The 12,982-nt window shown below is 42.9% G+C and overlaps 1 protein-coding gene across 8 annotated transcripts in view; it reads left to right on the forward strand.

Moving 5' to 3' along the window:
• The window catches only part of dmd (dystrophin), a 170,507-nt gene that overhangs the window by 43,584 nt on the left and 113,941 nt on the right, over positions 1-12,982 (forward strand). For all 8 annotated transcript variants that reach the window (XM_062380432.1, XM_062380428.1, XM_062380431.1 and 5 more), the window contains exon 2: positions 8,770-8,831. In XM_062380432.1, coding sequence (XP_062236416.1) covers positions 8,770-8,831 — 62 coding nt within the window. The remainder of the gene's footprint in view (positions 1-8,769; positions 8,832-12,982) is intronic.

Here is a 12,982-nt window from a genome sequence, read left to right on the forward strand (position 1 = left end):
CTCCAAGGCTTCCAGTCTCATAAAACCCAGCAGGAGGAAAGATTAACTTTCTTTAAAGAAGTGGTAATTACAAGAGAGTCTGCTTTTATGAAGACATGAACTGGTGGGACGGAGATGGGAGATGGAGGAGGGGAGCAGTGGGGAATCAGAAAGTATCTCGTGGAGGAGAGTCGGCGTCTGAATTCTAGAAACAGTAAATTATCATGACACTGTGTGACTGCGTTTGTTTCAATCCCCCTGTTTTTCTGCATATCTTTCTACTGCACCTTTTCTATCCCAGGACTCCCCGGTCCTGTGTGTTTGTATGTATGTGTGTGTGTGTGTGTGTGTGTGTGTGTGTGTGTGACAGAGACACTTTCTGCCTGACTGCTGCCTGTGTCCGCTTGTGTCTGTGCTTAATCTGCGTTTGTAGGTTAATCCTTACCTGGCAAAGGAGCCCACTGGGTTAATCTGGAACAGGTGGGAGTTGTGTCATGTGACGCACAAAGTGACACACACACACACAATGGCAAAATGGCTTAACGCATGGCCAGTCTTACTCTCTGAATTGCTGTAGCTACTGTAGATTGTGCTTTGCTGCACAATTGCACTCATGTGTTTTATTTACTGTATCTCAGTTAGTTTAATCACTGATAGATTAGAATTGAGGGAGCGATGTTTAGAGAAGTGAAGGAGTAGGAGCCTTGTGCGGCTTTACCAGGTGTGTAACAGCTTTAGGTACTTTAGTTTCTCAGCATCTTTAGATTCCCGCTGCTGTGTGTGTTTGTGTGTGGTTGTGTGTTTGCCAGTTTGTTGACATCAACATTATTTTCAGAAAAAGCAGCAGGATCAAATATCGCTGCTCTCGAGTCCCATTTTCAGCTCATACTGTTTGCTGCGGGTGATACACACACAGACCTACAGATTTTACACACAGACTCAAACACACACAATACGAAGTTGCACCTTTCCACACACTTTTCTACACACACACACTGGTCTCACCCTGCGCTGTATATTCCACCAGTGGGGGTGTGGATGTTGAGTATAACAGGGTTAATCCAGCCAATGGGAAAGAGTCTTGACTCGTCTTTCTCTCACACATCCCCTGTATTTATTATTTCCCCTGTGTCACGCTCGTTCATTAGAATCTTTTTAGTCTCTAAATAAATCTACTGTTGCTCATCAACATTCATTTTATAACAGCAGCAGTTTCCTTTATAAAACTTTTCCCTTAACTAATCCTGAGTCCCTGAGTGACAGAAAAATCCACTTAAGCGTTTTCTTTCTTGCCATATCTTTGCCTTTTCACCATTCCTCCCACATTTCCTTGTTCTGCTGTCCTCCTCCTCCTCTCTTTGTCTTCCTCCTGCTCTCTGGCTGCAGTGATGGGTATCAGCTCCACATTTTGGAGCTGGTAAATGTATTTTTTCCCTGGACAGCATCAGACAGACACACACACAGGCAAATACGCACATTTATACACACAGAAAATGGGTAGCAGTGGTTCAGCCCATCTGTGCCTCTCCAGCTGAAGAGGAAAAGGCTGGAGTACATCTGTGGCAGCCGTAGTTACACACACACACACACACACACAAACACACTAGCACTTGACACACCTCTTTCGGTCTGAGGCTGTCTGTAGTAACTACTTTCTGGCAAAATTACAGTGAATGGAGGTGTGTGTCTGTGTTCGGATCTGTGTGGAGGTGTGTGTGAGTGTGTGAGTTTTAGAAATAAAGATAAAGAGGGAGGGTGTGCAGGACTAAATGTGTTTAAATGTTTAAATGTGTGAGTGAGTGTGTGTGCGTGTGCGTGTGTGTGTGAGTGCTGCTAATTGACATTGAGGCTGACATAAGCCTGTCATTAATGCCTCTCACTTTCTCATCATCTGGTTCTCCCCCCCCCCCCGCTCTCCCTTCTCTTTCTAGCTTCCTCACTTTTCTTTTCCTAATCATTCAGTCTCTCTCTCCCTCCCTCTCTTCCCTCTTCACCCACCTCCAATCTCTCCAGCAGCTCCACCAGCTCCTCCTCCGTCTCCCCTCGCTCCGTCACTTTCTTCTCTGTCTCATCTCTCAGTAATGACCTGATCTGATTGGATCTGGTCACAGATTCTTTCCGTGGCTAATGGCCGTGACCGTTGCTAGGCAGTCGGGGGCCAAAACAGCGGCTGTTGCGCCGGGCCACGCCGCCGGCGGAGATGGATCGCCTGTTTGCCCTGGTGGGGCTTCTTTGCTTACACATTCACTGAGCTCCATTAGCACGGTGACAGGCGTGTTGGGACCGGCCTCCATGATGGATCAGACAGTTAGAATGAATGCTTCCATCGATCACACGCATCCCAGTGTATTAGCTTCACATTTTAAGAGCACGAGGACAAGTTCTCTGTAATCTCCTGGCAGATGTGTGACGTATAGATGACATTTAGCGTCAGACTCTGTTTAATTATCAGTTCATTTGAGTGTGACTTTGGCTTTTTGGCTGGAATACAGTTGTGCTATGGAAGGGCTGCCATGGTAACAGCTGAACCGTAAACACAACTTTGCAGCGTATTATTTTGGGGGAATTTAATAATCTTTTTCTTGAGTTATAATTACAAAGAATTATAGTCGCATGATTATAAATCAAGTGTATCGCAGCAGCAGCAGCAGCAGCCTGTGCAGGCTGGGAGATAAAGAAGCATCACCCTTTGTGTGATGTCAAATTCATTTGCAGGGCAGAGGAGGATTACATTATGTGTTATATTAGCTGTGGGAGAAATTACAGCTAATATATACGGAGATTAATAGTTTAATTTTCAACCTCAACTGCCCTTCTGCTTAATAATCATCAGATAAAGGGGTAGAAAATAAATGTGGCTGAAAACAGATTACTTGAATTGTGATGTTTCTATCCTAATAGGGGACCTATCATCTTTTTCTTTACTTCCTGCCATATATATAAAGTTAAAGAGTTGGACGTCCATGTTAATCATTTCCAGATTTCTTCATCCGATAATCTGCTCAACATCTCGTTCTTTGAAAAAAGTCAACTGGAGTTGTAACCTAAGTTGAATGTATTAAAACAGATCTAAGGATCGAGATGAATAAACATCTAGTTTTGCCTCAACAGCTTATAAGGCTGGTTTTTGCAGTTTTTACTGTGAAGGTTTTCAGAATAAAATACAGGCTGAGAAACATTAAAGAACACGACAGGACACTGGCAGCTGATGCTTGCAGACTTATTTGAACCAACAGGTGAACAGACTTGGGGACGGAGCAGAGAAAAATCTAGGCCAGACTTTGAGAGTTCCTCTTCTCTATTTCAAAGCGCACTGTGTGAGAGACGGGGCCTGGGCTGTGTGGGTCCTCTCTGGGGACCTAATTTCCTCTGTCCATGCTGGGGTTCAACATGAAAGCTTTAAACACATTGTGATGGTGGCTCAAGAAGGAGCTTCACCACCCACAGCAGCTGCACTCATGCCTACTAACGGTGCAGCTGAGAGACCACCACCAGTGTCCATGGAGGAGGTCTGAGACTCCCACTTGATTTTCTTTAAAAACTCTCTGAGGCTCTTGATTCTGTCCAGGATGAGATATATAATATCCAGAGACAAATTGCTATTTCTTCAGCATGATTCTAATCTGGCTATTGATTCACTAATAATACGATATTACTTTAGGGACTTTGTATTTAGCTTTCAATCTTGTCTTTTTCTCATCTGAACTCGTTATTTGGCTGTTTGCAATCTTGATGAGCCAATGTCTTAAACTGATTTTACTGTTGCACTTTCAGCGAGCCGTCCTCTGCGTGAGCATCTGCTGAACGCCTCAGATGTAAATGGGAGGCAAAGATTTAAGTCGGAATATTTATTTATGATATCGTAATCATTTCCTGGGGCCAAGTGTTATTTTTGTCCTTTTCCATTTTGAAAGTAAAAGTCATTACGAAGAACAAAAATGACTCCAGTGCCTCTGAAGGGTTTAATCATTTTATCTGTTTTGAATGTATTTCCTCCAGCAACATGTGACGGGGAAGATTTTATGTGTGGTTTTAAAAATCCTCAGAGGCAGTGTCTGGTAACAGTCAGCAATATATATCAATATTGTTATATATATATATATATATACAAACACAAACCAAACAATGCCTCCAGAAACTGTGTTTAAGTAAAATTCTGAGGTACAAACAGTACAATTCTACCTTCACTTGAGTTTTTCTTAGGCTTCCTCATATTCTTATCGACTATGTTTATTTGACAGCGACAATTGCCTAAAGAATTATGTTGAACACAGTATTATCAAGTAAGAATTTTTCTTAAGTGGTGTATGCATATATAATCCACACATACAAACATACAACATAGTATTTGAAAACTATATAATGTTGACCACAGTTGGAAAAACCTGTTCACCTTAAATTCACTAATTAGCCCCTATGTGTCACGGGCGCTGTCCAGGGTGCTGAACGTGGAGCTGTCCAGGGACTCAGCAGGTAACTAGAGGTTCTTCTCCTGTTTACCTCAGTATCACCACACGTCCTGGCCTGCATCTTTCCACTGAGTAACCTCCAGGGGCCATATCCACTAAATGTCCCGGACGAGCCCCTAATTTATGTTAGGGGCTCGGAGTGGGGCATAGCATAAATGCGACAGGTATGGAGAAGTGAGGGTGCATCACACAAACCATTACACGATAAAAGGCAAATAAAGTATTTATTTAAACAAAGCAACACAGAGATCAACAAGGACTCTCAGTGGCACCAAAGAAAAGAACACAAAAAAACAACCACCCCCCCTTTACAGGTGCTTAGCACCCAAAAGTACAGCGGGTGGTGCTCACTCTAACCTGGGGTATTAACAAGAAGTAAACCTACGTGTGTGTTATATGTAGACCCCGGAGTATCTTACCTGTCCTTGTTGTCCCAGTGCGCACAACAAACAAACATTCACAAAGATAAAGACAAAACCAAAACCATTACCTGGAGTTCTCTTAAATAGGTCTGCTAAGAGCTTCTTTTGAGAACCGGGCTGCTGCGAGCAACTGACAGGACTCCTCGACTGTCACTTAACTGGACCTGCATTTGATAAATGGAATGACTCACTATGTTTGTGCTTGACTAGTGTGTGTCAGTAAATATGGAATAATAATAAGGCACAGAAATACAAAATACACATTTATATCAGATAGTATATCTTTGATTAGTAAGACAGAGTATTAAGGCCATTTTGAAGAAAAGCTACATAATTATGCTGTATTTTTATGAGAATAAAGTCATAATTTAATATCATGACTTTATTCTCATAAAATTGGAATTTTAATCTTTAAAATTACAGCTTTCTTGTCCCTTGTAAAGGAACAACTTTACTGTCTTAATATTACAACCATCATTTCTTTAACTGGCCCTAACATTCCATTAGAAAATACATTCATTTTAATAACCCGCATTTAATCTGGCCTGTCAGAGGTTTTGATTGGCTTTCTGCAGTTTGAGCAGTTCCACTTCTACCATGGCTGCTGTCGAAAGATCCATTATGAAGTGTGTTCAGCTTGTAGGGTTACTAGAGTATTATTTTACATGTGGTTAAAGATTTAGTTTGAACGAGTCTGTGCTGTGATATAAAACTAAACAGACGTATAAGATTATCTGCATCTCACAACCATCTGCAGCTCCACATAGTTCCTCTTACTTTCCACTGAAAGTGCTGCTGCCTGTCAGAACTGTTGAGGTCGTCTTGTTTGAATAAACTTTACAGGAATTCTCATCAGACAACCCGGTGGATTCCTTACTAAGGCTTAAAGTTGCCGGTTTTGGCAGAAAAGAAACGCTGACTGAAAGATTTAGTGTAAGTTAACACAATGTGCAGTGACTACGGAAGCAGATTTAAAAAGTCCTGTAGAGTTATTGTCAGTGTGAGTACGTGGTCACTCTGAGTTCCAGCCTGTAAGTCCCTCCCTGCCTCATGGGGTTTGCTAACGCTTGTTGTTCCCTTCTGTCTTTTTCCTCTTATTATCACACACATTATGTAATCTTCCCAGCGGGCTGATAAGGGAGTCGTATGCTGTTATTGAAGCCACTTACTCAGTGCTGAAGTCGCTCCGATGCTTTTGAAGTTGATTGCTCTGTGATATCAACATGAAAGACAGGCGGGGCTGAGATATGGTGCTCGACATGAGCTCAGCTCATTTTCTCTGAGTACATCTCAGAGAAGCAGATTTAGAGAGAAAAACTATCTTTTGATCAGGACAAGGATTGATTATAATGTATGAGTTGAGATGCTGCAGACCGGTATTTACAAGCCACTTTGTAGTGTAACCTGTTAACCTCCAGATTTTGTCAAAACAAATGATGGCTCTTACTTATGAGCCAGAGAAAAATGGTGCTGGGGGATAGTCCCAGAAGATATGAGCAGACATTGTGTTCCTGGAAGTTTTCTCTGTACTTTGCATTTTCAGTCAGAACAGACGGAATGTTCTGTTTGCATGTCTTCCTCTGATGAAGTGACTATGCTAACTGAAGTCGTGCAGCCGTTAAAACATCCATCCATCTCCTCCTCCATTAGCTACATCTTGAGATACTTGTATCAGCTCATCCTATAGGGTCAGCTGGGGTCGGCTCATTGGGCACGAGGGCTGGTTCACCCTGAGCAGGTCTCCAGTCCATCCCAGGGCTGAGAGACATGGAGACAAACAACCATTAACACTCACTGTCATTCCCATGGGCTGTGTAGAGTCGCCTGGAGGAAATCCACACAGGCAAGAGGACATCACGCAAGCTTCACACACAAAGTTTGGCATTGTGACTGACTTCTGTCACACAGATACTCGTCTGTCCCTGCCTCTGGTGCTGGGAACCTGTTTGAGACAGATCCTCTGTCTTCTTTTCTGTCTTTCACTCTGTGTCCTGCAGGTTTTTGTCCTTTCTCTCTTTGTCAGCTCCTTGTCTTTAAATCCCTTTCTATTCGTTCTGTTTTTATTTATCCCCTAAGCTGTGTGTGTGTGTTTGTGTGTGACTTTTTTTTTCTCTTGTTTGTATGATTTCCATCCTTCTCTTCACCACCAACCCCTTGACCTCCCCTCTTTCTGTTCTTCCTGTCCCCTCTGCAAACCAAGATTAGGCTGTAAATGTTGGAGTTGTGGTTGTATGCAAGTGTTATGTGTACAGCTGTGTGTGCCATTGCTAATGTTGTGTGTGTGTGTGTCTGTGAGAGAGACAGAGGCTTCAGAAGCAAAACAATACTTTAAATGGACTATTGATCGTGGCTCCATCTCCTTCAGTCTCTGCTCCTCTTGTATCGTTGCAAGTACATGTTCAGGTGAAAGGAGCTTAGACGTACTAATGCAAGTACATGTAAGCGTCTAAATGTAAATGGAGCTAAAATACTGATTAAATAACTTTAAAGTATTTTTTCAGGATAGACGACGGCCAGAAAAAGTCCATCACATACACACCCATGTGAAAATACAATCATTGAACACTTCACTGCACACAGCATTAACGCAGAAAGATGCAAATCAAGATAGAGCATCATGGGAAAACTGTGACACACACACACAAACACACACAAACACACGCACAAACAGACACTCACACATGTGGATGGATTACCTGCTTTAGATGAGATTGTTTGCTACATGATTCATTCACGCTTCACTGCTCAGTCTGCCATTATCTCACATCGTATCCGTGTGTGTGCTTGAGACTGCATGCTTTTGTGTTTGTGTACGTACCTCCGTGTGTGTGTCTGTGTGTGTGTGTGAGAGAGAGAGAGAGAGTGTGTGTGTCCAGCCACTCACCACAGTGCACTGCTCAACATGGGACCTTTTAATTAAAGGAGAAGTTTCATTATCAGCTCCATTAGTCAGTGCCTGGCCAGTGTCAACACTCTCAAACACACACACACAAACACAAATCCACACACACACTGACAGCGTTCTGTTAGTTCGGCTGGTATAATATTTAACCTGATGTTTCTTTTCAGGATGAGAGTGTAATTTATTACCGTAGTAATGGGCGCTGACCCCATTTCCAGTCAAATGAGGGAGGCGGGCGAGAGGTGTCATTTGCATTGTAATGGATTTCACAGGTCACACTTATATAGTTCTGCCATAAATAAAAGAAACACATACAGTGGAAGATAATGTCTCTATTGTGGGGCCGTTTATGAAACACTATTGATTCCTGAGAGGGTCCCTCCCTGAATATCATCATTCAGCATCTCAGTGAATCTTTTCCTTGTTTATTACAGATGCCTTTTTGAGAAGAATCAAATGTTTTTGCTGTGTTTTCCTAGATAAAAGTATAGATCATCACCCACAAGCTGGGGAAATAGAGCTGTTTCTCTCTTTTCCTAAGGAAGTTAGCATTTCAGTCAGGAAGCTTGTATTTTTTTGTATGGTCACGTGACGGTGGCGGCTGAGAGGAGAATAAGTGGCGAGCTGATTGATATGATGAGGATACAATTAGCCATGAGCAAGATTCGTGAAGCCCCTCTTATCGTGCTGAGCACCACTCGCTTTCCTGTGTGTTTCCTGTGTGTGTGTGCGTGTATGTGTGTTTGAGAGATGCAAGCTTGTATTCAGATACAAAGAGGCACAACAACATGTTTAAATTGTCAACCAGTCAGTCTGAGAGATGGAATCTGATCTGTAGTGGTAGAAGTGTGTGTGTGTGTGTTCCTGCTATTTATGTTCCTTGACATGGCCCATACACACACATACACACACATACACAAACACACACTCACACAAACACAGCACGTACAGCTCCTTCTCCTGACTCTTCTTTCTCTGTGTTTTCTTTCTCCGGTAGATGAAAGAGAGGACGTTCAGAAGAAGACTTTCACAAAATGGGTAAACTCACAGTTGGCTAAGGTAAGACAGCTCCCCCGTCTCTTCACTATCGATCCCAATCCCCCTCTATTCCCCATCTATTCCCTGCATAGACACTGCAGGGGCATCAAACTCACGGTCATACACTGTGATCACTCACAAGAGAGATGATAAAGCTCTTTCTCACACTTGGAACATCATTTTATGGCAAGGACTCCCGACTCTGATGCATCTACGGCCGAGATAGAGCCTCACTCTTTCAGGTCACACCTCCATGTGCTCCTGACGCTCACCTTAACAATCACATGCAAATGCAATCTCTTTTCAATCTGGCTTTCTGAAAAGAAGAAGCATGTTCCAGGGATGTACTTTCCATATTATTAAGGCAAATATTCCATCCATCGATAGCATTGACTTTTGTTAAGTTGTTGACGTTCAGTCTGCTTTATCTGATATTATAGCTACTTGAATATCCCTGAAGCAAATAACATAACATCTGCAATAATAATTCATTCCACCTCCTTTTGAAACTGAGAGAAACTGAGAGAGGTGAAGAAGGTGGTTGCCAGTTCTGTGGCACCTTTCTGTAAACTTAGAGAAACTTTGTGCAACAGTTTTACCTCAAAACAAGCTCCTCAAAATCCTTTTCATTTCCACTGAGCATCTGTTCTTGCACTGTGGTGAATGATCTCCAGTGAGAAGAGCTAAACTGAGTAATTGGCAGCAGCATATTCCACTGGAATTCGACCCTGAAGTTCAAGAGAAATGCTGCAGTGTTTTTTAGGAGAAAATGAAAAGAAGGAAACGAGTGGTTGTGTTTTTGTTCCATCTTCCTCCATCCCCTTTAACACAGGCCTGTGTCCTGTTATAACCCCCCAGACAAGTTTTGAGGCATTTCCTTTTACATCTGAGATTCAGGCCCAGACACAAACACACAAAGGTTGTTCCCGCCACGTCCGATCTCTCAGGAGAGTCTGTCGGGTGAAGCTTGGATTAAGAAAAACCCGAAGGCCGCACAGGTTTCAGTGTTCGTTCTGATTCTACAATCTAAACACTGTAGTTGAATTGTTTAAAGAAAACAGGGATATTTGTTTTTCTCCTGAAATGCACTTTGTTGCGTGTCTTTTTCCTTTGCTGCCTAATTGTCTTGTGGTGCACTTTGTTGTCCTGTAACTCAGTTAGTCGCTCTCCCAACGGGACTGAATCACTCACTATAAATTTAACTCTAATTACATTTCAGTGTTTATTTGTGCTGTGTGTTTTTGGTGCGTGCCGACACATCACTTCTATTCCTCTTTTCAAAGTTGATTGGGGGGGTGCTAGAGGTGTGCCGTTGCCCTGGTGATGGAGAATTAAGTGAATGTGCGTGCACGCCGTACGTGCGCTTGTTTCTTCACATTTGTGTGTGTCCTCGTGAATGGCTACAGCTACAGGGACACAGGCTAGAGATCGTCTTCTCGTCTCCTCCTCTTCTCTACCCTCTCTCATCTCTTCTTCCGTTTCCTGTTCTCTCTTCCCTTCCTCTCCCCTCGCTTGCTCTATTCTGTTCCTCAGTCAACTTGTCGCTTCTCCCCTCCCCTCCTCTCTTCTCTTTCCTCCCTCCCTCCTGTCTGTTCTTCTCTTCTCTCATCATCTGTCCATCCCGCCCATCTGATCCCCTCTAACCATCACACACAGAGGGAAGGAGAAAAAGAGGGAGAGACATAGGCAGGCTAGGAAGAGAGAGAGAGACCAAAACTCCTTCTCATCCATCCAAACTCACCAAAGCATAATGAGTACCCCACCCTAGATAGATGAGTCTGTCACACACACACACACACACACACACACACACACACACACACACACACACACACACACACACACTCAGGCCTCAGGAAACTAAAATGTAGTGAGACTGCAGATGGGAGAAAGTACGATTATAAGAGGGGGGGAAATGAAAAGCGAGAGATGCAAGGAGAAATGGATCTGAAGAATGGAAGGAAGGGAGGAAGAAAAGAAAAGTTCAGACGGGGATAGGAGGGCAGAGCAAACAAGTTACGGCAGAAGATGGAGGGTTTGTCGGCGACAGGTGCGTGTGAGAAATAAGGGAAAAGAGATTCGTAGAGACGGCTGGCGGCGAAGCGGCGTCATGTCTGATTGTGATGAACCATAAAAAGAGGCTCTTCAGGAATATACGCTCTTGTCTAACAAACTAATTGATTGTAATTCACCCCGATAAAAGCCGAATAACAAATTGTCCGATTTAAGTGCAATAAAATAACACAATATTAGCTCCAGGCCTGAAACTCTTCCATGTGTCCCGGGTAGATCATCTGCTCTGGTGATTCATGTCAACATTCAAGTACACACTAATACAGGCCACTAGCATTGCCTTGTTGCAAATCTAAATGCTAATTCAAATTGTGCTGCGTGGAGGTAGGTCAGGCAGGTTCATGCACTCACGACATTCACACATGGGCTGATGCCAATACTCGACAGATGTGATGTTTTCAATGAAAGTAAAAAGGAACTTCCCCCAGCAGATGTTGCTGTACCTCAGTTAAATGCATGCAAATAAATGGCAAGAGTTATCTTATGGTAAGAAGCATCTCAGTGTGTAAAGAAGAGTCACCTTTAGGAAACACTAGTGATCAGAGCAGAGTTGTCCAGGGAGGTTGTACATGCAGCAAGTCAGGGACATTTTACTCCCATGGATTTTTCCTCTCCCTTCTTTTCTTCTTCAAACATGAATTGTAAATAAATGCAGTCCACACATAATGTACCCTTCAGCAATCATTCATCACAGCTTCTCCAAGGACAATATATATGATAATCTGGTGTTTGTGTCAGAAACAGGATTGTTTCTCTCCTTGGAAACGGTTTCTTCTTTTTGATGACACACAAACAAGTTCACCAACATGAACCCCATTATTTGTTTGAGCTAGATTGAAAATGAAGAGAATAAAACCACCTGAAGTGGAGATACACTTTTGTTTTGGGGTAATTCCATTCATCCCATTCTTTTGAACAAGGGCACAAGAGGAGGACACAGCTGTTGCCAAAAGACCGATGAGTGAACACAACCTGCAAGCACCTGTTTTAGAAGAATTTAGAGTCATGCAGATTAAAGCTAAGCTACAGCTTAGCTTTGTTTAGCTTGCTGATAAATTAAGGAGCATTCCCTTCCGTCCTTCTTCTTCTTCTGGCTGGCTCTGTGAAATGTGTGTGTGTGTAAGTGTGTGTGTGTGTGTGTGTTAGTGTTAGTGTGTCTGTGTCTGTGTGTTTTTATATGTGTGTCTGTGTGACCTGAAGGTTTGAAGTCTCCTCATCACACTATCGGTCTGTGATTGGCTTCCAGACTAGTTGTGATGTCATAAATCCCTCTGACATGTTTTGGTGAACTTCGCCTTCAGCAGATGAATTTTAAAAACCAACTCTGCACAAACATCAGTCTGCACAGTCGCGTGTATTAGTACATGCAAACATATATGTGGAGGAGAGCCGAGGTTTCAAAGTATTACACATTTATTTGAGTAGAATTTCCTCCAAATAAATCCACTGATTACTAACTGTTGTAAGAGCATGTAAATAAAAGACTCACAGCATCTTGTCACCTGTCAGTCAAACAACTGATGTCTGATGTGGGAAAAAACCCTACAGCGACTCAAAGCAGTTATTCATCTGCCACCGGCTTCTGCCAGGAAAAGCAAGACATTACAATTATTTATGTCACTTTGACTCTGAAATCCAGAGAATGAAGATAAGTGGTCGCTGGGTGGAAGTAAGGAAATGCCATTTGTACGGAGCGATCCTTTTCAGTCAGCTGTGCGCCCACTCGCCGAGATGTAAAGTGTCTTTAACCGTCTCCCGTCCTCGTATCAGGCGGGCGAGTTACCACCCATCACGTCCTCTCTCTCTTCCTGTGTGATTTACAGTTCCAGTCACCCCGGAGGACTGGTTAGAAAATTCAATTATACGAGCTGACATGTGGAAACAGCCGGCTCCTGATGTGTTTCCAGAGCTGTTGGTGGGATTCTGTCTGACATGGGGGGACGCAGAGCAAACGGTTAATACGCTGCGTGTTCTGCAGATGAAAAATAGTACGTGAAATGAACCGCATCAGAATGTTTTAACACTGACAGAGGATCACTCAAGAAAAGAATCCACAGATAAAACAGATGTGAATAATTGTCATACTGCACTGGGTTTAC

The sequence above is a fragment of the Platichthys flesus genome, chromosome 22, assembly GCF_949316205.1.
Source record: "Platichthys flesus chromosome 22, fPlaFle2.1, whole genome shotgun sequence".
NCBI lineage: Eukaryota > Metazoa > Chordata > Actinopteri > Pleuronectiformes > Pleuronectidae > Platichthys > Platichthys flesus.